The sequence below is a fragment of the Leptonotus elevatus genome, chromosome 6 (genome assembly GCF_054856555.1).
Source record: "Leptonotus elevatus isolate MCC_2025b chromosome 6, RoL_Lele_1.0, whole genome shotgun sequence".
NCBI lineage: Eukaryota > Metazoa > Chordata > Actinopteri > Syngnathiformes > Syngnathidae > Leptonotus > Leptonotus elevatus.
In genome coordinates, this window is record NC_141244.1 from 18,467,232 (window position 1) to 18,491,216 (window position 23,985).

General features: G+C 38.9%; 3 protein-coding genes across 4 annotated transcripts; all 3 read right to left on the minus strand.

Annotated features, from left to right (window-relative positions):
- Positions 1-28: 28 nt before the first annotated feature.
- On the minus strand, positions 29-1,713 carry LOC147172441 (uncharacterized). Its single transcript, XM_086079165.1, has 2 exons — positions 1,015-1,713; positions 29-176 (listed from the first exon to the last, which is right to left on the minus strand). Exons 1-2 carry the CDS (start codon positions 1,594-1,596, stop codon positions 126-128), a joined length of 633 nt encoding a protein of 210 aa, XP_085935291.1. The 5' UTR covers positions 1,597-1,713; the 3' UTR covers positions 29-125.
- A 1,919-nt stretch (positions 1,714-3,632) lies between these two features.
- Positions 3,633-9,251, minus strand: rnf183 (ring finger protein 183). Its single transcript, XM_086079215.1, has 2 exons — positions 8,607-9,251; positions 3,633-5,613 (listed from the first exon to the last, which is right to left on the minus strand). Exon 2 carries the CDS (start codon positions 5,579-5,581, stop codon positions 4,661-4,663), a length of 921 nt encoding a protein of 306 aa, XP_085935341.1. The 5' UTR covers positions 5,582-5,613; positions 8,607-9,251; the 3' UTR covers positions 3,633-4,660.
- Positions 9,252-10,624: 1,373 nt separating this feature from the next.
- Positions 10,625-23,938, minus strand: dhx16 (DEAH (Asp-Glu-Ala-His) box polypeptide 16). 2 transcript variants are annotated; one of them, XM_086079210.1, is made up of 22 exons: positions 23,676-23,938; positions 22,957-23,159; positions 22,276-22,523; positions 21,182-21,362; positions 21,053-21,109; positions 20,707-20,961; positions 20,394-20,630; positions 20,128-20,319; positions 19,932-20,042; positions 19,733-19,848; positions 19,010-19,220; positions 18,664-18,762; positions 18,225-18,377; positions 16,982-17,122; positions 16,657-16,819; positions 16,155-16,273; positions 15,880-15,947; positions 15,631-15,793; positions 14,183-14,344; positions 12,973-13,146; positions 11,683-11,825; positions 10,625-11,279 (listed from the first exon to the last, which is right to left on the minus strand). In XM_086079210.1, exons 2-21 carry the CDS (start codon positions 23,152-23,154, stop codon positions 11,697-11,699), a joined length of 3,177 nt encoding a protein of 1,058 aa, XP_085935336.1. In that variant the 5' UTR covers positions 23,155-23,159; positions 23,676-23,938; the 3' UTR covers positions 10,625-11,279; positions 11,683-11,696. The 2 variants fall into 2 exon arrangements, with proteins under 2 accessions (XP_085935336.1, XP_085935335.1); XM_086079209.1 differs by lacking the exon at positions 10,625-11,279 and having other exon boundaries at positions 11,392-11,825.
- Positions 23,939-23,985: the final 47 nt, after the last annotated feature.

The following is a 23,985-nucleotide window of genomic DNA, read 5'->3' on the forward strand; positions in this document are numbered from 1 at the left end:
GAAGATAACCAAAATGTTCTGGAGGTGGACCTCATGTTGAGGTTGTTTACTGTAAAATTCCACACACACAAAAGTCAATAAATAAGACAGGGGTCACGGTGTTTCAAGTTCAAGGCCTTGGACTGTCAGTCGGGTCCGATTTTGGGGATCTTCTGTCCGGAATCATCTCTTTTAATCTGACAGAAAACACATCAACAGAAAAAGTAAATATGAGTGGATATAGATTTCACGCAAATATTAAAATCTTTTTTTTTGATAATGTCTTTTTCCATTTAATAATTGTGGGTGGACTAAAATGTTTGTATTTTTAATTCAACATTGTTCCTGTAATTCTTCTATATTATTTTCCCAATGTTTTTGTATTTTTGGTCTAATTACTTTTTTTGGTCAAATATTTTGCATTGTTTTCTAATTGTTCTTAAAAAAATTTGTTAAATGTTTTTCTGGTAGTATATATACCAATATTTTTGTCTACTACTTAAATATGTTCTAATATTTGTTAATTGTTTCCATCTTTGAAAATATATATCTATATTATTTGTTTAATATTGAACTATTTTTGTTCTTATATTTTAGTAATTTAACATTTTTTTTGCTAATATATATTTTTAAATAATTCAATGCTATTTCATGATATTGTAATTTTCTCCTTTTTTGTTTATTTTTGTATTTTTTAATTCAAATCTTTTCCACCATATTGTAATATTACTGTATTTTTCCATTTTTTGGTCTGTTTTGCATTATTTTGTAATAAAGTGTATTTTTAAAATCATTGTTTTTTTTTATATATCGGTTTTATATTTTAGTATTCATAGTCTAATATTTTAGTATTGTTGATGTATTTTATTTTTTGTAATAATAATGTTAATTCTAATTCGTTTTCAGTGTAATGTTTTGTATTATTGTTCAAATATATATATTTTGTATCAATATTTTGGTCTTGCTTTGGAATGTATCAGTCTAATATTTTTGTATAGTACAGTACACTATTTTCAGAATTTTGTCGTGCGTCACCTTGCGATGGCGCCCCCTGCCGCATCCACAGAGTATGGCCAACCTCCGTAACACAATGTGGGTCAGCAGAAGTTGAAGAGAGCGGCAGGTGCTCCTCAAAGTTGCCCATCTGGCCTCCGCGAAAGTCGGCGTCGCTTCTCCACCGTCACGGCACACTCCCAAAACACCATACTGGTGCTCACACGCGTCCCGTACCAACACTTTCATTTGACACGATCGGAGCAGCCGGGTGACGACGACAACGCCAGCGGCGGGTTGACGAGCTCCTCCGGGCCGCCTGGTGCTCACTTCTAGGCCGCTGGGCGCCGCTGGGTGAGCGTCCGCCTCCGGGACGCCTCTCAGCGGATCCCTCGAACGGTGGGCCCCGTCGCCCCCCCGCTGTGGTGAATCGTACCGCACCGACAGTCCATACGCCGGCAAAAAGCTCTCTCCGCGGCTGAGCGAGTCGCGCCGAGGTCCGCCGGCTAGCGCGGGGCCGTACGCCGAGGGGGAGCTCCGCTTGCTGGGCGGATTCCTGGTCCACAGTGTGCCGCGGCATCGGAGCACGGAAGTGAGAGCCGAGGCGGAGGGAGTCGAAGCCATGGCGGTCGGCGGCGTCCGCAAGAGCGGCTGACTCGTTCAACCTCTGTCCCCCGGTGGTGGTTACCGGGACAGTGGAGGAGGGGAAGAGGCCGAGTGGAGGGGGGGTCTTCTTGGGAAGACTGACCTATTTGTTGCCTATGTCCGGGAGGGGTGACCCGGGTGAGGGTGTCATTTTAATACGTAGACGATAAATATAGTAACTATAATTCCCAAGTGGAAGACAGACTAAAAGACTCAAATTAATCATCATTCAAAATTAATGACCACTTAAAAATACATTTGAGTTGAAAATATAAACTTGCTTAAAAAAAAAAAGCAACTGATAAATATAAATTCATGTAATCAAAACATGCACAGTAATAATGTAATTTTATGCTACAAAATATATATTTTTAAATACTGTAATTTAAAAATATATACTGAAACATTCAAAATATTACAATTAGAATATTAAATCCAAAATTGAATTGATTAATATCAATTTAAAATGTAATCAATACATACAGTAATAAATTAATTCAGTCATTTTGAACCAAATGTCACTTAAAAAATACCAATGTGTCTTTTTAAAAAAATATAGAGAGAGATTTTTTTTTTTTAGGTAATCCGCAAAGTTAGAATCAAGGCAACCGGACTCTTCTTGTTTGGTTGAATTTGTTGCTTTCAAATATGACTTCAGCAACTATGCTGGTAGGGTAGCAAGATAAAACTCCTGGATTTGATCTGTAAATGACAGAATTGGATTCTGGCTCTGGTGGCTTGCCTTGAACAAAGTAGAACCGTTTGTAGTTAGAAAACACTAGCACTTTTGCTTCAATTCCATGGACATTGTGCTGCTCATTCTGGAATGCGCAACTTGCCCACCTGGAGGCAGTATCATAAAGACATGCAGATTATACAGTACACGGGTCAATTGTATCTGAAGTCACTACTGTACTAACAGAGTACAAGATGACATACTGTACTTTCCCACTGTTCCAAACCAAACACAAGACCCATCTAATTTGAGTTTCCGCTAATCTCTGTCTACAATAAAATTGCAAATTTACAATGAAGATTTACTTCCTATTATTTTCAAGTTCTGTTTTGTTGTTGTGCACCTCTGTCCGTCGACGACAAAAGCTGACAAATCGAGATAAAGGCGTCACTCACTAAGTGCTGGACTGGTTTGGCTGCCTGCGAGGGAACAGAAGGGAAACTGACTTGAAACTCAGTCTTGTGGCTTGTCGTGTGTTTACAAGACTGGAGGGCAAGCTCACAATGTCTCAAGAAGAACACCAAGAAAATGATGTGCATATGAGCCGGCTTTCAAAAAGGAAGTAAAGTACAGCAGTGTGCGGATAACACACAACGCATTCCGCAAAAGTTCCACATGAGCTTTTTGTCATTCTTTTAGTGAAAAATATTATATACATTATAATCACGGGTTTGTACATTACATTCATTGGCTTATACATAAGTAAATGTTCTTTGTCATTTACATATTTGTTTGCTTAGCTTTGGCTAAAAAAGATAAAAACTGGCTAAAATGAGCACTTGTGCTAGAAAGGTACTAGCTCCGTGGCTAGCTGATTAGCATGCTAAACCTGAATCTTGATTAGGGGACGAGAAATGCCCTTTTCTTTGAAAACCAACACTTAATGTTGTATTTGCTAATCATTTTTTTCCCCAATTGTGTGATCATATATTTTAACTTAGGATTTTTTGGTGAAATATTTTCTTTTATTTTTAGTCTTATATTTCTGTATCTTTGTTTTTGGTTCATTTGTATTACTTCAAACTGGCTATATCACAATTTTTTTTTAAAGCAATGTTGTTTTGTTTTTTTAAACGGCTTTGTGTAGTATACAGGCAAGTCTGAATTGCTGCTCCGTGTGTGTTTCAACACTTTTTTTTTTTAAGCTTCATACCGTAACATGCGTGCCAATTCCCGCTAGCCCATCACATTTTGCATTATGTTAGCATTAAGCTACCAGAATTTCATAAATGACTGTTAAATAAAAAATTTGGTGCGTAAATACTGACAAAGACAAAAAACAACTTTACCTTTTATTTGGAGGACTGTGCAAGCGAGTCTTCATTTCGTCAAAGTGATGTTATACGATTTTTTGACAGCAAGAGTGAGAAGAGTCGTTAATGAATCTTTAAGTATTTTCATAAGTTTAAGTATTTTAATAAGTTTACATGTTTTTAAAAGCATAGAAGGCATAAACCTATATTAAAAAAAAAAGTTGTTGTGGCTTCTCTATATCACGGATTTCTGGTGGATCTTCAAAGTATCCCTGCAAAAAGTCATTCATATGGGCAGCTATGATTGAATATTTACAAATACCGAGTATTTACAATAAAATCACACATGTACATGTTGCTATGCACAATTAGCTCGTCCATAAACAATACTTTATAGTTGGTCATAATGCACTCCCACATCTTTGGCGTTCACAGTTTTCACTCCACTGTGCGTGCAATTTGAAGTCTGCGCTTGCTTCATTAGAAAAAATGCTACCATCCTCGTTTGGCTTCATTTCTTCACCTTGCCAAACGCGTGAAGCAGTAGTTCTTAGTTTAAAAAAGTCCCAGTTAGGGTTTAAACAGGGGTAGAAAATTGCGGTAAATTTCCATGGGAATTAAATTGGTAATTTAATGGAAAAGTATATTCAAGCAAAAATGATAAACCTTTTTTTGTTGTCATAAGCAGCCCATGCATTTCCCCCCCTCACTCCACTCAAGCACATCTAAAGCTTGCTTGTACTACCCCCAAAAAATAAAAAATAAAGACTGCAACATCCAGAAAGACATATAAGTGAATGTTGAGAATTAAAAACAAAACAAAACACCTTGTGAATTTTGCCATTTAACTCCCTGTCAAACTGCAAGTTGTGCAAAAACGTACTAAAACACTGAACAACGACAAAAAAAGCTCATAATGGAAAGTTTTAGTGTTTAAAAAAAAAAACGTGACTAATCAGCCTATGTCTAACTGACCACAATTATATTTAGCTTCCTTCATTACTCCCATGAATTCCCATGAAAATTCCTGAAATTTTGCAACCCTCGTCACGGCTCATGGTCCTGTCGTGAACGCGTTCCGTGGAGGTGGCGGACGCGCCGTCTGGTTCCCGGGCGGGGGCCTCGAACTGGTGGTCACGTTGGGTACGATAACAAAGGCCAGGATGCCCACCAGCAAGAGCACCACCGTGATGGTGATGACGCTGGCCACCGTGATATAGTAGCAGCGGTCCGAGCGAAAAAAGCGGCGGATGCGCCCGCGCACCCTGTTTGGCGGGCGCCCCACGTCCAGCACAGTGGCGGGCACCACGCCGCCCTCCATGGCGTCCAGGCGCACAGCGTCGACGGGCGCCGCCTGGGCCTCGTGGTTCTTCTGCGGCAGGGTGAGGACGCCAAGGTTGACGGGGCTGTTGGACGTCGGGTTCTTGAGGAGGAGCTTGCCTTTGCTGCGTTTGAAGCGGATGGACTTGGCGCGGCGCATCTCGGGCGGCAGCCTGCCAATGATGTCCTGGTTGTTGCCCAGGCGGGGCAGGTCCTGGCCGTGCGGGATGTCGGTGAGCTCGCGGCACACAGGGCACGACAGCGTCTTGAGCTCGGGCGCGCTCACGTTGATGCGCGCCAGGCACTCCAGGCAGAAGGTGTGACCGCAAACTAGCAGTTTGGGCGTCTTGAAGGTGTTGTCGTAGGAGCAGAAGCAGATGGCGCACTCGAGCTCCTCATCGTCGCTCTCCGCGGGCGGACGGGGGCGCTCGCCCGTGTCGGCGCTCCTGCCGCGTTGGCGTTGGTGCTGGTGCCGGTGCTGGTTGGGCTCTCCCGAGCGGCGCTCTCGTCGCCGCCCCCTCTCGGAGTCGGTGCTCCTGGACCTCCTGACATTTTGCGGGCGACGGTGGTCCATGCGGGGCTTGACGTTACGGGGCGTCCGGGCGTCGTGGCTGTGGCTACGACGAGGCCGCCGCCTCTCCCGCTCGTCGCTCATGTCGGCCGTCTGTGGTTGCCAGTCAAGGGTTTCTGCGGACAACAACACAACCTGTTGACTTACAACAACTGGCAAAGCAGGAAATTATTTTTTTGCTTATATTTTTGTGTTTTGTTATTGGTCTCATATTCTTGGTTTAATTTTGATTATGGTGGTTTTGTGTTATTTTCAATTTTTTGTCTAAAAGTTGGGCTTAATATTCTAATTTTATTTTCTTATATTTGATGTAAGGTGTTTTGTTTTCTGATATTTTTAAATTATTAAAATTAATTAATATTTTGAGCCTAATATTTTTATATCTTTCTTTTTTTAATTCAACATTTTTTTTGTGTTTTAGGTTAAAAAAAAGATTGGTTTCTAAAAAAAAAAAAAATCAAATACAATTGTGTGTAGTATTTTCTAAATTTCTATCTAATATCTTGGGACTAATATTGTTGCATGATTTTTGTACTGTAAACTATATTTTGGTAATGGATGGATAGTTTGCCTCTTTTGGTCTAATAATTATTCTTTATTTTCCAATAAGTTCATATAATTTTTTACATATTTTTCCCCAAATATTTTTTTCGTATTATTTTTGGGGGAAAACATTTTCTAACATTTATGTCGAATATTTTTGACCCAATATTTTTGTAATTTTTTTAATAGTAAGTGTTTCCTATATTAGTTTCCATTTTAATATTTTTTGGGGGGCTAGAATTGTTGCATTCTATTCTAAAATTCTGTCTAATATTCAATTTTTTTTCCCCCAAAAACTTTCAGTTGTGACATTTGTGCATTTTATATCTAATAGTTTTGGTTCGGGGATTTTACTTTTGTATTATCTCCTAATATTTTTGTATCACTTCCACAAACACTGTCTAATAATTTTGGATTTAAAAAATTTTCTCCGTATAATCGTAGATTTTTTTGTTTGTTTTTTTAAACAAAATGCATATATTGTGTATACAATAATTTTTGCATTACTTTAATTTTGTCGACTATTTTGTATTTTTTTACCAAATATTTTTCTAATCTTTTTTTGTATTTGTTGTCTAATATTTGTGTACTTTGCATCAAATATTTTCGTATTAAATGTGTCCCCACTTTGCCGTTTTCCAGTCAAGCCTTTCTTAGACCACAACATAACCCGTCGACTGCCAACAACTGGCAAAGCAGGAAACGAGCAGCAGCCGAATGACACCCGACATTGTTTCAGCATTGATGTTGATTCTTCAGTTAGCTTGTAAGTTCTATTTGTTTTTCGTGCTTTACTACACAGACGTCAGCGTGCATGCCTGCGGTGGAAGTGCTTCAGATTACAGCCTAAACCTGAATTTGCTCTACATCCACTCAACGTTTTCAACTTTAACATGAGTTCAACCAAACCACATTCTGTATATTTAAATGCCTTACATTCAAACAAAACTTGTTGTTGGGCACCAGTGATGGCAAAGAAGGCATTTTAATTCAGTCACAGAGAACAAGAGTGGGCTAACTTCATTTTTACTGGGCCAACAACCCAGAAAGTGATGTTCAGAGATTGATAGATGACTCAGAAAGTAAGTAGCACCTTGTGATCCAAGTGACCTGATTTGAGTTTTCCCATGAACAAAACGGTTCAAGACAAATTGTGATAACTTTGAGGAAGGATCATTTTGCTTAAAATTTTTATTATCACTAGTACAGTATTTAGAACAAGGAACTGTGGAAAAGGTGTGATGCATGTTACGCAACATGGCCGGAGGCGTCTATATATTTTTACTTTTTTCATCTAATGTTTATCTTTCCTGATCCTAAACTTTTGGTCAGCATTTTTTTGCGTCTACTAATTGTACATTCAAATATATCGAATATTTTTTAAAATCTTTTATAATAATTTTGCCTAATATTTTTGTGTATCTTTCAGCTACCGTTTTGTATGATTTTGTTTAATGTTTTGTTTTGATAAGATTTGTGTATTTTTGTCTTACATTATTTAGTTTGTATCATATTTGTGTATTTTCCTGTATATTTTTGTATGATTTTCTAACAATCGTATATTTTTGCACATTGTGTATTTTTCGTCAAATATTTGTAAATTTTTGTCTAATATTTGGCATTAATTTGTCTTTTACTTTGATTAATTCCCTAACATTTTGTGCATTGGTGTTTTGTCTCTCATTAAACGAGCATACCTCATGGATTTGAGCCACTCCCACTAGCGAATTGTGATCATACGGATCACCATGATTATTTTGCTCACTATAAACGTGACATGTAGGTCATTTGGTTTTATTATACAGCCCAAATTAATTCACTTCCTATAAAGGAAAAGATAACATCTTGGAAGTCAACAAGTTTACAGTTTTTTTCCAGTTAGTGTGCTCATTCTGACCTCTGTGTACAAGATGTCCGTCCAACATGTATTCACAAGGCCCAAAGCTGTAAAACTCTTTGTCGTTAAAATAGATCAGAAGGGCAAAAGTGCTCAGCGGAAAAAAAGAAAGCATAAAACAAAAGCAGGAGTGGTAGCAATTTCCACACTCTGTACTTAAGTAGAAGTACAATGACTTGTATAAAAATGGACAGATAAAAGTAGAAGTACTGATTCAACTTTTTATCATCAATTATACACAATATCTGTTTTGATAACTAAATAAATAAACGACATCATAACATTTCTGCAGTCTGTGCACAAGAGTTTCCCTTTGTTACTACTTCGTAAAAGTGATTGAACTAAGAAGGAAACTGAAAAAAACAAACAAACATTGCACAAGCTACTAAAGCATGTTTCCAAAGCTTTGCTAACCTTGTGAGGTGAGGTAACAAAAATGCTAAATTAGCTCATGCTAACTGAAAAAACATGCTGTCATTTTATTTATGTATTATTATTATTATTTATTTCTTATTTCTTTTTTTAAATTAAAAGGAGAATATCAATGTCAGAAGCTGGTACACACATGCGTAAATACGCAAAATAAAGATACCTGAAAAATCGGATTTGTACGTACTTCCTACCACTGCAAACAAATATATAAATAAATAAAAAAACATCAAAACACACCTGTGGAGGAAGTCTCACATCAGCAGCAGTTCCATGGGTGCACCTGAAGTTGTAAAACCGGGCTGTGCTGGCCTTCCTCTTTCATTCCAAGCCTTGCTGTTATGTCTTGTTTTCTCACTGTGACACAGCATCGCCTTCACGGGAGGGGCACGCCCCCACCTCCTGCCCGCCTGGCAGCCGCCTCTGGTCAGACCAGTCGGACCTGCTCCGCCGCGTGTGTACGTTTCTGCATGTGGAATATGTCAGTCAGGCCTGGCCTAACATTTTGAAAGATGTGCACTACTCACAATTTCACTTTAAGAAGTTCACTTGCATGCCTTTCTGTGACTCTTCCAGTCTCTGTCACAGCTCAGTGACCATTTCCCTGAGAACACGTTTGTTTGAAGTCTCGCAATGGCCGCTTTTATGCTATAACATTTGTCTTTACTTTAATGAATAATGACAATGTCATCTTGCACATCTTTATATATTTTTTACTATTTTTAATTGAGTTTATAAAGCACTATATGGAAAGCAGACCATTTACTATTTTTAACATCATTTAGTTATATACTTTGTTTATACATTTATACAATTAGTTTTTTGATGAAAACAGGCGCCTTTCAAAAATATTTTTATTTCTCTAAATTTATTTTTAATTAAATAAAAAAAATCTACCGGTATATACATTTTATTTGGGGGGGGGGGGTTACCTAAAAAATAAAGATTGCATCACAAGCATGTCATTTTTAAAATATATACACTTTTAATTATTGGTTTGAAAATAGCACAATGCCAGTGCATGCAACTGATTAAAACACTTTTTTTTCTTTTTTTTTTATATAATAAGTTTTCATATTCTTAGTGGAAAAAATGTTAATTTAATAGAAATGTGGCTGCATCTTTTAGTCATTGATACAGTATTTCATAATAATTCATAACATTGATGTACTGTGCTGTAAAAAAAAAAAAAGTGTGAGATTGATTTGTGTTGGTCATTTTATGCCACTAGATGGCATAATTGCATTTGCAAGACATTGGTAACAACTCACTGCATTTTCTTTTCATATTAAGAGCTACCTAATCTTTAACATGAAGTAACTTGTGAAAATCTGCACATTTTTAAAATTGTAAATACAACTTGACCCCAGTCCCCACAAATATATGCATTATTATTTAATTTATTACTGCAAAATTTTGACTTTGACGTGTCTGCTGCATTGCAACTGGAATTCCCCCAGTACAGGCTTTCCAAGTAAGGGGTGGCCATTAATGGCGCGTTTAAAAAAATTTGTAGCGTTTAAGGAATGTCATCATCATTACCGGTAGTCAGAGAAAAGCATAGAAGTGGACATCCTTGTAGCTCCAGCAGGTTCTTGACCTCCCCATTGGCTGACAGGCGTGATGGATGTCAGCAGGCCGCATATTTGCACCCGTGGCGTCATGCGTGATACAAATCAAAGAAGAATCAGCAACACTCGTCCGACACTTCATACCTGCGCGTTGCACCAGCCCGACGAGTCTTCTTGCGGTTTGGCGGTTTACAGACGCTCGCCACTGCTCGATGTGCTAGGAATACTGTGGATAAACATCTAAACCACACAGTTATGCAGTTCAAATCAATTGAAGCGGGGGGAAATTATACTTCACAACTCGGATTTTGAGTCTCGTGGCTTGCTTTGCAAAAACATAAAATATTCAAATAAAACACATCACAATCACCACAAAGGCCAATTATGTGTTTCTTCCGTTTATGTTAATGTGGCAGCTGCTTGCCTTCTGTTGCCATGACGACCCGGAGAAAAGCTAGCAGGGTGGGATGATGGTAGCGGCTATGAGTAGTCTATGGTGTGAAGTAAAAAAGCAAGCAAGCCCCCAGGAAGACCTTAATGAAAAAAGCATGGCTTGTATTTTCCCCTCACGGAGGCAGCACTTCATCACCGAACCGCCCAGAAACACCACCATACACAACATGCCCCCTTCCCCCCCATACACACACCATGTCAAAAAAGTGAATGCCACTTATTCAAATGTAAAGAAAAATAATTTGTTTACTCATCTATGGCATTTTACATCATATGTTAGTATTAAGCTAACAAATGATATGCCTTGGTTGCAATTTTTATAATGATTTATTATTTAATTTTTTAAATAGAAGTTAAGAACAATAAAAAAAATTGTTTCAAAATAGCTAGTGAAAATACCTGTACAGTATGTTACAATTTTAAATGCAGTTTCAAACTAATTTGACATACCTCCAAAAGCATATTGCTAGCTAATGATATCCGCTAGCCAAGGGCTGAGTTGCAATGTATTTGTTTACAGAATCGCTAGTGTGTAGCGTGCAAGTAACATTTCCTGACACTTACGGAATGTATGCTTTATGTGGGAAGCTGGTAGGCATCTCAACTGAAAAACCCCAAAAACTGCATGTCCGCGACACACTTTCCTGTCCCGATCCACCAATTGAGAATTATCACTTTTAAAATATATTTTAATAAGTGTGAATATGTTTAAAGTGTGTAAGAAGGGAAAAAAGATACAGGTATATATATATATAAAAAAATAAAATAAAAAAAAACATTCTCTACATCGTCTCTCTAAAATTGTGCATTTTTACCTATAGCAAGTGGGTCCGGAATTTCTCCCCAGTGATAAACAGGGTATCACTGTATAATCCCAATATTTCGAAACCTGGCCAAGAAAAGTAAAAGCACATATGAGTGGAATAAGGCCCATATTTTAAGAACTGTTGATGATTTTTTTTTCTTGAAGAGCGAAACAGGAAGTACAGAGGAAATACAAACAGCAGTAAAAAAACAATTTATTGCTTTTCAGCAATCAGGACATTATTGTAACAATTCAAGTATGTGTGGCCAAGCGTCACTGATGAGCTCACTAAGTCGCACGTTATCGCTGCGGGCAATTGAGTTTCTCATTAAACCGGTTGGGAGCTTTTCACACACTTTTCTGTGGGATCTCCTCATCATATGATTGTGTTCAGTCTGCCTGGGCATGTACACTCATCATAAGCATTTTTTTTTTTTTTTAAATGTCTGTAATGCCTGCAATTGAGGCTACCAGTGTGCCAGCGTACTTGGGTCCTGGCTTTCAGCCCAGCTCTTCTTTGGCCTTGCCCTGGTTGCGGGGCATCTTCTTGTTGCTGCTGTCCTCCACTTCTTTGCTCTTGTAGTAGTGAGGAGCCACTTCCAGAAGCCAGCCACTCTCTATCTCCACCACCTGGAGGCAAAGGCAGCAACCATTAGTTCCATAATTGTCAGCCACATTTCCTCCTTTTGTGCCTAGTCAGCGTGACAAGAAAATATTTTCACCATGGAGTCATTAAAGAAGAACTGTTCTTCTTTGTTCTAATAAGACGTGCTTTAACAGGTAGGAGTGACTTGAAATTGGTTTGGAGTTCCAAGCTTACTTGTGTGAGATGTCAGAAATTCTAGTGAGACTACAGCATGTTGATATTTTTTGTCAAATGTTTTGTATTTTTTACTCATTTCTTGTAATAAAAAAAAATAATTCTTCCAATATTTTTATATTTTTTGTCAAGTATTATTTGCTAATATTTTCTGAATTTTAGCTACGTTTCTGGAAATTTTTATATTTTTTGTAATGCTGTATTTTTTTCTAGTTTTTCAAAACTACCATTTTTTCCGTCCAATAATTTTGTCAAATATTGTATATGATTTTCTAAATTTTTTGTTAAAAAAAAATCAAATTCTCTCCTTTGGCTATGTTAAATACTGTTTTCTCTAACATTTTCTTTGTCTATTAAAATAGATAATTGTGTACATTTTATTTTTAATATTGTTAATGTTTCTCTCCAATATTCTGTGATAAAAAATGTTTTTTTTATTTTTTCAACTCTGCTAATATTTTTATATTTTTTCACAAATGTAGTATACTTTAATCTTCTCATGATTTTCCATTTATCTTTTCATAATGGTTTATTTTTAATAGGTTCCTTGTTGATAAATTTGAGGATTTTGGGGTAAAATGTATTTTTCATTCATTATTCAAAATTTGTTTTTTATTTCTCTTGTAATATTTCAAGTATTTGTATATTTGTCATGTGTTTCCCCCCTCATATTTGTGTTTTATTTCATTGAATATTTTAGGATTTGTTTAAAATTAAAAAATCTTTTACATGTTATATTATTTTAAAATAATGTTGTAATATTGTTTGTAATTTTTCAAATATTTTAGAATGGTACTGTATAATTTGGTGATTTTTATTTTGTCTAATATTTTTCAATAATAAACTGACTTGACTTCCATTACTGCCTCAGGCATCTTGTCTTAGCGTCAAATGAGTTGTGCCATCTGCCGGTTGCATCAGTAAGTGGATGTCCCTACGTTGAAGGACGGCACAGACCTGTCTCATGAACTCCTTGGTGGTCATGACCAGCTCGTGGTAGATGAGCCATCGGGGCTGCTCCTCAAACAGCGAACTGCTGGGGTGGATGTAAACCGTCTGCTGATGCTTCACCGTCCTGTAGCCTCCTTTGCTCAGCCTCGCCGTGTGGTAGAAGTAGCCCGCCGTCACCGCCTGGAAAGAAACCATTCGTTCAAAATGTGAATTTCATGTCAATGTCAAAAAACATTTAAATTAGGGACGGGCGAGTACCGATACCAGTTATATTATTTTAAGATCTTTTATTTTTACAAGGTACCTGCCACTGAAAATAGTAATCTGAGTAAGTCTTACACCAGTACTGAACTTCCAGTGGTAAGTATAAGGGTAGGCGAGTAAATACACCTAATCTAACACACCTGCTCCCCATTCACCTCTAGCAACGCTAATTAATCACATGACATCAGGCAAAGAAAATAGCCAATTCAGACCAATTTGGACAATTTTCACTTAGGTGTGTACTGCAAGTGGTTTAACGTTAATGGCCGTGTGTTATTCTCAGGGTCCAGGACATTTCACTCATTCACTCCCAGCCATTTTCACTAAAACAATCCCCTTCACTCGCGGCTGTTTTACTGGATTTTGACCAATTTTGCAAGGCCCACAGAAAATTGTGTTCTATTGCTCTAAAAACATGAAACCTATCAAAAGAAAGATTAAAGTCTCTTCTTTCATCAGGAAAAATGTATATTTCTATCTGTTTCCGTTTTGCAGCAATTAGCATTAGAATATACGTTTCATCATTATCCACAAATCCATTTAGAATTCTGAGTAATTGATGTTTTTTTCCAACATGGTCATGGTTCATTTCTATTGCTCTGCTGCTACCTGCTGGCCGTTCGTGTAATAACTAAAACAAATTCAACCGTTATTTGCAGTTGAGAGGCTGCATCAAAGTAGCATTTTAAAAAACAACAACATATAAATACGTCTTTGGGACACTTCCAACATTCAAAATGGCACATATTTATATGTTTTTGGGAGCAAATTAGTTAAATATAAAAAAAATTGTACACTGACTACTTTATATTGCTGCAAAGTATCATTTCTTCAAGCTCAAAGAAATACTTTTAAAAGGTGTTTTGATAAATGTGTGTGAGTTTTTAGAGTGTGGGGGTGTAAAACCTCTTTTGAAAATCCTTTAAATACGTTTTCTCTGTATTGCACCGACCTTGCGGATGGGCAACGAGTCACCCTGCGAGCTGACCATCTCCACTTCAATGCGCTCCATCAGGCCCTCCAGCTGGTCACGGACATCACGCGCTCGCCTCATAGAGCGGAACTGGATGAAGCTCTCGTAGCACCACTGCGTTGAGTAGCCGCTCTCTACCCACTAAGGCACACAACACACGAAACTGATTGCCATGGGTAGTGTCCAACATTTATATATGGTGTATTAATATTTCTATATATACATTGGCACAAAAAAAAGCTTATGAAACCTTTAAAACTAGTAGGATTTTTGCACAAGTGGGTCATGAAATGTGATGTGATCTCCGTCTAAGTTACATCAATTGACAAACACAGTGTGCTTAACCCTCAGGCCTTGTTTGAGTTTCCTACCCTTTCAGCTTGTTCAGTAGGCAGCCACAGGACTGACTGTTTGGTCTAAAGACACAGCTACGGAAGTATATTTTTATTTGAAATTTTTATGACTTTTTTGTGTTTTTTTTACATCACTTATTTATGTACAGCACTTTGTTTTAGTTGTCTCTAAAAATAAAGTTTGAGAGTTTAGTTCAGTATGCACAATGATTGGACAAAGCCTGATTTTCCTTTTCTTTTCTTTCTTTTGCAGAATCATTTTTTAAAGCTAATGCATAAAGGTCAATGCATAAAACAACCCCCCAAAAAAAAAAGAAGATATCTTTACATGTTATCAGTTTCAGCTTTTTTTTTTTTTTTTACTGGAATACAGACTTTCTACAGGCAGCAAAGGAAGCTTTCACTTCTTAAAAAATGTAAACCTTCTCTTTTGTTAGCTGAGGGTAAACACATCTTTAAATTAAAGTTGTGTCATTAACTTGTTCCACTGGCATGCAGTAAGCCATTCAAGGCCTCTTTCCAAATCAAGAATATTACATGAAAAAGTTCCCTTGTAAAAAAAGAAAAGAAAAAGGTAACTGATGTAATCTCACAAAAAACACACACACAAAAATAAAATTTCCAAGTGTTGAAATACCCATTTTACACTAAATGTATAATTCAAGCTAGTGAATAGGAATTAAATTAAGAATATAATTTCCATGGGTTTCAATTGCATAAAGCCAGATGGTCCAGTCTGATTGATAGATTTGAAGAGCTGAAGTTGGAAACGACAATAATTAGACAAAAATCCCCACCCACCAGTGGGAAGTTTCATTACATTTGTTAACAACAGCAAGACTGGCTGAAAACAGGAAGCAAGGAGGACACAAGTGGTCAGTGCAGAACCTACAGCATTAATAAAAGTGTGACTATTGTTATTGTTGTTAATCAGGTCAGCTCTGAATAGATGAGATCACATTTTGTGACCTATTCATTCTTCAAAAGGGTTCACATACTTTTTCTTGCAACTGTCTATTCCCTAACTAAGCCTATCATGAAAGGTTTATGCCACCATCAAAAATGTGTCCACACCTGCGTGTAGACATTAAGCAGCACCAGGTGATCTCCGCCGGGCACCACAAAGTTCATCCTGGCGTTGTCAGCATGCACCGCCTTGTCCTTGGGTCGGTAGAAGATCGAGTTGTTAACTGACAGCATGGCAGCGATTGAAAGAACCTCCTCAGAACACTTGTACCTGGAAGGGTGCAGGCAAGGTGGGTGATGCGAGTGAAGAGGACATGTCAAAAAAATCTGAAAAGGTTTGGGTGGGAGGAGACTCACTGCTCAGACGCGAGGATCATCTTGCTCAGCATGGGGTCCACGGGCAACTCAGCCATCCTGCGACCCAGCTAAAGTCCACAAAGAGGAGAGTAAGCAACAAGTTAGCTTCAGCAAACCCTGGCCCTGTAGGGTTTTTCTGTATTCAAATATATGTTTTTGTATATTTTGTGCTAATATTTTTGATATGCTATTTGGAGGGATGACATGTCATTGTGAAGGATAATGGAAGGCCTTAATAGGATATTGTATGTGTACTGTATCCACTCGTGGAGTACCGTGGTGAGCTCTCCCAGGTGATTGAGTGCTCCGAGGGCATAAAGCTGCTCCAGAGCCATCAGAAGCGTCTCATGCGGCGGCGGGTCCATGAAGTCAAAGTGGAGGAGGTCATTGATACCTAGAAATGGACAGACGTCGCGACAGAGATAGATCAGCTTAAAGCAATGTCTGTCCTAGCAGAGTTACAAAAATGTTCCAAGATAAGAATAGAACATTCCACATTTCATAATTGGGGCGATCTTTCTGATGAATGTTCTGATTTAGTGCAGGAATGCGAGTTGTCATCACTGCATGCAAGATAAGCATTCGTGCATGTTTACTGTTGGCTACAACAGGATCAAAAACATTGCAATCTAACAGCTGTATCAACATTTCTGCCTTTATAAAAACAATAAAGCTGATTGTGCATTCATTTATCAATGTTTTAATTGTTGTGGTTGTAGTTTGCAGTGCTGCATCACTGAGAGTGTTGCGGTGTCACACTACCCTGTTCACACCCACCTAAGCTCTTGAGCAACAGCACTACATTTCCCAGGTTGGTCCTCTGAATCTCAGGCACGGTCATATCCTCCATTTCGTGTTTGAAGGCCCACGCCGTGTAGAGCCTGAAGCATTTGCCGGCGGCCACTCTGCCGGCGCGGCCCGCTCTCTGATTGGCCGACGCCTGGAAATCACACACACAGTGAAGTCAGCTAATAGACAGATTTTTTTTTTTTTATTAAAAAAATCCTGCATAAACTGAATTGTGATTCATCTTTTCCAGCTCCCACCACCCAAAAAGTCACATTTAAAAAAAAAATATATATATATAGTGTGGGGTGGTCACCCGGGAGCAGGGCATGACGATGAGCGACTCCATGCCGGTACGGGCGATGTAATTCTTCTGCTTGCAGAAACCTGGGTCGATGACATAGATGATGCCGTCAATGGTCAGTGAGGTTTCCGCAATGTTGGTCGCCACCACCACCTGAAAAGGATGCAGGGAATGCTCAGCATCACGATGTAAAAATGTAGACGTCATCGAGGGCCAGCACACTGTAAGAACAAATTTGAAATGTGAATGCTGAAAAAAACATTGCCATTGCTAATATAGTTGAAGTTACATGACTGATGGCCAAGGCCCTGGGCAGATTAGGTTACCATGGCAACAGAGGTTTCAATCTGATGGAACAGATATTAAAATTCAGGTTGAAAAAATTAGTGCTACTTATTCTATAGCTATCCCATTGTAGTAAAGTTCTCAGCAGGGTTATTATAGTTTTACAATTTTCATTTGAGTTAGTTTTTATTTCGTTTTTGAGTTGTTTTTTTAAATTTAGTTAGTTTTAATAAATTTTCAGGGTGGCTCTGTTAGTTTTTAATTAGTTTTAGTTATTTAATAAATGCTTAGTTTTAGTCAGTTTGAGTATTAATTTTAGTTTTAAAAAAAAGTGTATTACTTGTGCGCAATATTTAAAAAACACCCTGAGAGCGATGTCATCTGAAGGTGCCTTTCTTCTGGCTGCTGCTAGATGACGTCACTTCTGTGTGACACACTTTCAAACGTCCTTATTCCGGTCAATATCAAAATAAATATACTTAAAATCACATTTTAAATCATCCCCACAGGCTCATGCAGTAAATTAATTACCAAAGACTAAAACGAAGGACATTTTTGCTATAATTATAGTTGGTTTTATTTAGTTTTGTAAACATAAAATGTAGTTTCAGTTAGTTTTTCCGTTTTTTCTTTTTCATTTTATTTTATTTCCTTAACGAAATAGTTTTTTGAATTTTAGTTTTAGTTTTTTCGTTAGTTTTAGTTAACTAAAATAACCTTGGTTCTCAGTAGCTTAGTTGTTTCAGTGTGAAATGTTTGTCTATATGTTCCCTGCGATTGGCTGGCGACCATTCTGAGGTGTACCCCATCTCTCACCCAAAGTCAGCTGGGATAGACTCCAGCTCATCCATGACACTAATGAGGATAAGCGGTATAGAAAAAGGATGGATGGACAAGTACAAAGTGCAAAAGTCACACACAAAATGAGAGTTCAACACACATTTTTCAGTTTTCTCTTGCATGATCCTACCTTGCGTGCGCCGGGCGGCGTAGGGCTGAAGATCTTGGCCTGCATGTCAGAGGGCAGATTGGCATAGATGGGCAGGACGAGCAGCTCGGCGATCTTGGAGCCGAGTCGCCGACATCTGTCTTGGAGTTGCTCGCAACACGTTTCAATATCCTCCTACAGGAAGGGAGAACGGACATACTTTTTATTTAATTATGTGACACACAATTGTTACATGGATGGACGGAAAACTAAAATTGAACCCAGTCTAAATGTCAAATCAATTCCAAATATGTATGTGTGTTGTCTGACAAGATTTTTCCCATTTCTCTGCATCAATCATAATTGCCAATGCACCCATTTTACATGAGGAAATTAACGCAGCACATTGTAAATATGCTTAAACATATTCCTTATTTCATTTTTTGTTTGCTTGTTTTTAAGCCTAGTTCTCACAGTGTACCTGTCCGGTGAGGAAGACCAGAATGTCTCCAGGAGGTTGTGTGACGTGGATCTGCAGCACTGACACCACACATGCTTCCATGTAGTCGGCCTCCGGAGCCTAAATGGTCATTCAAATTCAAATGTAATTATTATAAAATATTCCCCAAAATTTAAAACAGTATCATAGCATCAATTCATAATTACACACTATTGACAAAATACCCCAAGGATCAGACGCTACAGTACAGCAGTCGCTTAAAAATGGCAGTAATGTAATGAAATTGATCAAAATTCAGAAAGGCCTGGGAATACTAATAAAACAGAAAACATATAACATTCCTCTTAACTATGGAATGTGTACTCACTTTAGTGTAGAAGATGTCCACAGGGAATCTCCTACCAGGGATCCTGAAGACGGGCGCGTCATCAAAGAAGGTAGAGAAGCGCGCCGTGTCCAGGGTGGCGCTGGCCACCAGCACCTTCAGGTTAGGGCGGAACCTGCCGATGTCTTTGATCAGGCCAAACAAGATGTCAGTGTGGAGGGTCCGCTCGTGAGCCTCGTCGATGAGGATCACACTAAAATGATAAAGACAGTGGGAGAGGAAGGGTTGCTTTTAGCTGCTTATTAAATATTCCTAGTATAGAAAATACAGTTGAACCCCTATGATATCATTTTCAACATTTGCGCCGCCAACATATTGCAGATTTTTATATTACCAACATTTTGGGCCCCAAAAAAAGTGTGTAAAATATGTGAAACTGTTAATTTTACTACTACCAGTAATATCTTCTTTTTTTTTATTGTAATATTAACAATCAAAGCGCTTATAATATTTAACTACTTATTTAAGAAAATAACAATTTAATAAATGTATTTATTTTATTTAGAATAAATCAGTTAACTGAATATTTTATGAGAAAAATCAATTAAAACACTCACACAGATTTTATCAAACCACTTCTAAGGATAAAAAAACAACAACAACAAAAACAGGCTAAGTGTTGCAGGACTCTTGATCATGTAAATGCTCTGTTGCCGATTATAAACTTCTGATTAATGACACACGACATGTGAGTGGGAACACTACCTGTAACTGGCGAGGTCGGGTTCCGTGAGAAACTCTCGTAGCAGCATACCGTCTGTCATGTACTTGATCACTGTCCTCTCGGACGTGCAGTCCTCAAAGCGGATACTGTAGCCCACCTGCACCACGAAAATGTCATCAACAACAAAATGAGGAAAACAATAACAAAATGTAAGCGTTTTTTTTCCCTCCCTTAATTTACCTCGTTACCAAGCTTGACATTCATTTCCTGCGACACCCGGGCAGCCACCGACATGGCAGCCACTCTGCGAGGCTGCGTGCAGCCAATCTTCATCCCACCTTTGGTGAAACCCTGAGAAAGGACACGACGGGTTTGTTTAGCCAAAAACCAAAGTCAAGGTACCACTGTAAATATGTATATCTAACACAACACTTACATCCTCCAGGAGGTACTGCGGTATTTGGGTGGTCTTGCCCGAGCCCGTCTCACCCTCGATGACCAGCACCTGGTGCTCGTGGATGGCTGCCAGCAGGTCCTCCCGGTATGGGAAAATGGGGAGGCTGCGGCGGACCTCCTGCATGGACTGCTTCTTCAGCTCAGCCTGGGACAAGGCTAGACTCTCGTTCTCCTGGGGGAATTCATTACATGTCATTCAAATCCCTTCAAAAACCAAAAACAGAAAAGGAGTGACAGTCTTCTCACTTTCTCAGTCAGAGTCCCCTTCATAGTGATTGCGCTGCTGACAAAATCGATCATCTCGTCCTCCTCCAGGATGAGCTGGTACTTCTCCTGTTGGTGCCTCATGCCCTGCTCGCGCTCCTTCTTGGCACCGAAGCTGAGCGAGGCTGTCTTGAGCCGCTCCTCCTCCCAGCGGCCCTGCTCGCCGCCCAGCTCCATGGGCGTCTCCTCCTCCAGCTCCAACTCCTTCTGAGGCACCTCCTAGATGGACGGAACCAAGGATGATGATGTTAAAAGAAAGAATGGTTTACTTGGGAACCTACATTGAGGAGCTTACCTTTATCCTGATCTCCTCCGGCATGTAATATCTGTTCTTCCTCTCCTCCAGCTCCTTAGCTCCGGCCTTCTTGTAGTCCTTGGCCAGGTCTCGCAGCGTGCGCTTGTACGCCAGATCCTTCCTTTCATGCTCCGTCAGGTTGTCGGAGGCGAACAGGTACTCCTCGTCTATGATTTCCGCCTCCAGGTCCTCCAGCTTTTCCTCCTCGCGCTTCTTCAGGTAATCTCGGCGGGACTGCTTCCTCAGCTCAGGCAACTGGCAAGGAGGGGGAAAACAGCGGCAGGTCAGATATTTTTGCACAGCACGTGACACCACCACCCACTCCCATAATGATGCTCTCCCCCACCAAGTTTTTCTGGTCATCTTCGGCCAACTTCAGCCTCTTCTGAGCCTCCTCGTAAGCCTTAAAAACAAAAACAAAACATATGATGATAATGCAGTAGATTTATTTTTCTTAAGACTCTTCTCCTGTCACCTTTTTGTCCGTCCTCTCCGCAATATTTCTCGTCTTGTCTTTGTCTCTCAGCTTGACGCGTTCAGCAAAGGCGTCACGCTCCTCAATGTCATGTAAACGCTCCCGCTCCTCCTTCTCCCACTCCTCTTCTTCTTCATCTTCTTTTTTGACGGTTGAATTATCACCCTGATTTGACTTAGCCCTGATGAAGCAAGAAATGCATATTTGGAGCAACATTATACAAGGCCTTGCATTCAATGTTGCCAATTGCTCACTAACATAATTCCAGGCAAAATAATTAGGTAACAAGATTGAAATATAATCACTAATGTATTTCGATATGTAAACAAGAGGTATAAGCTAAATCTAAGTTTTAAGAGCTTTAAAAGGCCAATTTATATGGAAAAGAAAAGTTGTGAAAATGTTATAAAAACACCATTGACTAATTATCTAAATGAGCCATTGACTAATGACATTCTGAAATAAGGACTTTCATTTCATGTCTTATATAAAATTAATTGGCATTTAAATTAATTATTTCAATATTTAATTAACAATTTTATTGTCTGAAAATATTAAATAAAAAAGCAAAATTTTGTTTTTCTTAACATGAATTAGTTAAACAAATTTAATAACACATTTATGTATTTAATTCCAATTTAAGTAATTTTTCATTGTGTAATAATTAATTTCATTTTGGAATGTTAATGGATTTGGCTACTGGATATTGGCAATATGGAGTCAATCTTATACAGCATCTTGGTGCCAGAGAACTATGTTGAAGTGAGTTGAGGAGCTCCATCCAGACAGAAATAGTGCTTATGCCGTCATCTTGCGGGCATCTTGGTGCAATGGACTACGGTGAAGTGAGTTGAGAAGTTTCATCTAGACAAAAGTAATACTTTGCTGCCATACTGTAGCATCTTTAGATTATAGAATTATAAAGCTTTATTGGGCGATTTTTGGTATTTGCTAATACAGGGCTCACTGTGCCGTATAAAATAATAGAGACTGACTCTAAGTATTTATAAAAAAGGAAACAAACACTAAAATGTTCCGACTACCCAGCAACCCATAATGCATCATAAGTCCTACAAACACATTTTGCAGGTTACCTAACAGGCACTTCTTCTTCACTGGACGACTCGCTCTCCTTCTTCCGCCGGATGTTCTTCTGCTTGCTCCCTCCTCGGTCTTTCTCTTTGCTCTTCTTCTTATTCCCGCGCTGCTTCTCGACAACAGAGTCCTCCTCTGCACTGTCGCTGTCGTCCAACAAAGTGTATGTGCGATTTTTCCTTTCCATCTCGATGGCCTGACGCTCCAGCACCCGGGAGGCTTTTTCCACGACCTGCTTATGAGGAATCTGCAACACACCAAAGGTATTAAAGGTAGCATATTAGGGAAAATTGTACAGTAAAACATAACTAAAACTACAGTGTTCCCTCACTATATTATGATTCATTGTACGCACCCTAACATATTTAGTTGATTTTTAAGGCGATTTGTTTTTGGGGGGTTTTAGAGAAGGGGCCGAGCCCTGCTGGGAGTAAGTGGTACCCCAATAAAAACGTTGAGAATTTCCTATACTAACAAACAGTGGCGTTGACGTAAACGTTTTCATTTGTTCTGTGAACACACCCTTAACTCAAAACACTCTTATCTCATATCGTCTTTCCTCGCATTTGCGGGATTTCAATTAAAGGTGGAGGTTCCTGAAGTTTCTTCTTTGTGGGTCACCACACAGCCCCCCCTAGAATTCACTGTACATATTTCAGGTTTTGAAGATGTCTACACACTTTGTCAAACAGTTCGTGCGCAAAGGCAGTGACGCTCTGGTCGATGTCGATGGTGCCTGTCTGTTGGAGGCGGCTCACAAAGTCCTGGGAGCTGGTCGACTTGCGGGCAATGCCGATCATGAACTGAGCAACGTAGCGGTCGCTCAGGCCTAAGATGTCATGCAGCCGGTCGTTGACCCACTGCTCAAGGTTGGCCATGGTATCTACTCAGTAAAAACACAAGCAAACACACCATCTGGGTTAAGAAATTATTAGCAGCCAAAAAAGTAATTAATTGAAAAAGTACTATATCTGTGTTTGTTTCTGCATTTTGTATAGATAGATAAGATTTTTTTTTTTCAAATGGCTCGTTTACAACTCCCGACTGGCTGCAAGAAATTGTAAACATTATAAAATAATAATAATAATAATAATAAAGAAAATACAAATGTACCGAGTAATATTTGAACCCGTGACCTAGCACCTGCGCGGCGAGTGCAATACCCACTACTGCATCAGCACATTCAAAGGCGTAGAATTTCTACTTGCGCGATTCAGGGCAAAATGACACAGGGTGGAGAGTTGCCGGTCACGGCAAAATAAGCACTGCATATAATTGTTTACAAATTATCTTGACAGCCACCAAGACACAACTTAGGAATTTACCGCCTGGTCGGTAGTATGTAACAAAAGATTATCGACATTTTGAGGCAAAATAATCGTAATAAAACTCCACCTACCGCTTTGTAAATATCAAGTCAAAGTTGTTTATACCAGGTTCACAAGTCAGAAGCTAACAGCTAGTTTACTGTTAGACGCCAGCTAAGTCCATAAACGCCAGCTGCTACAAACTGTGTGACTGAATGTGTAAGTTTGAAAGGTTTTCAGGTCTACGAACATACATTTTAAGCCGCAAGTAACGATAAACTGACTAAATAACGCAATAAATAATAAATGTTTAATGAAGCTAAGTTGACTGGCATGTCTCATGGAGGAAGCTTTGCACCCACTGCACCGCTCAAGAAAAAAAGCAGGACAACGATGGAGGCT

Coding starts and splice junctions, on each gene's coding strand:
- LOC147172441 (XM_086079165.1), bottom strand. CDS start 1,596: ATGGCTTCGACTCCCTCCGCCTCGGCTCTCACTTCCGTGCTCCGATGC. Junction 177..1,014: donor GCAGGGGGCGCCATCGCAAG/GTGACGCACGAC, acceptor GTTTTCTGTCAG/ATTAAAAGAGATGATTCCGG.
- dhx16 (XM_086079210.1), bottom strand. CDS start 23,154: ATGGCCAACCTTGAGCAGTGGGTCAACGACCGGCTGCATGACATCTTA. Junction 22,524..22,956: donor CGCACGAACTGTTTGACAAA/GTGTGTAGACAT, acceptor GGTGTGTTGCAG/ATTCCTCATAAGCAGGTCGT. Junction 21,110..21,181: donor CGGAGAGGACGGACAAAAAG/GTGACAGGAGAA, acceptor TTTGTTTTTAAG/GCTTACGAGGAGGCTCAGAA.
- rnf183 (XM_086079215.1), bottom strand. CDS start 5,581: ATGAGCGACGAGCGGGAGAGGCGGCGGCCTCGTCGTAGCCACAGCCAC.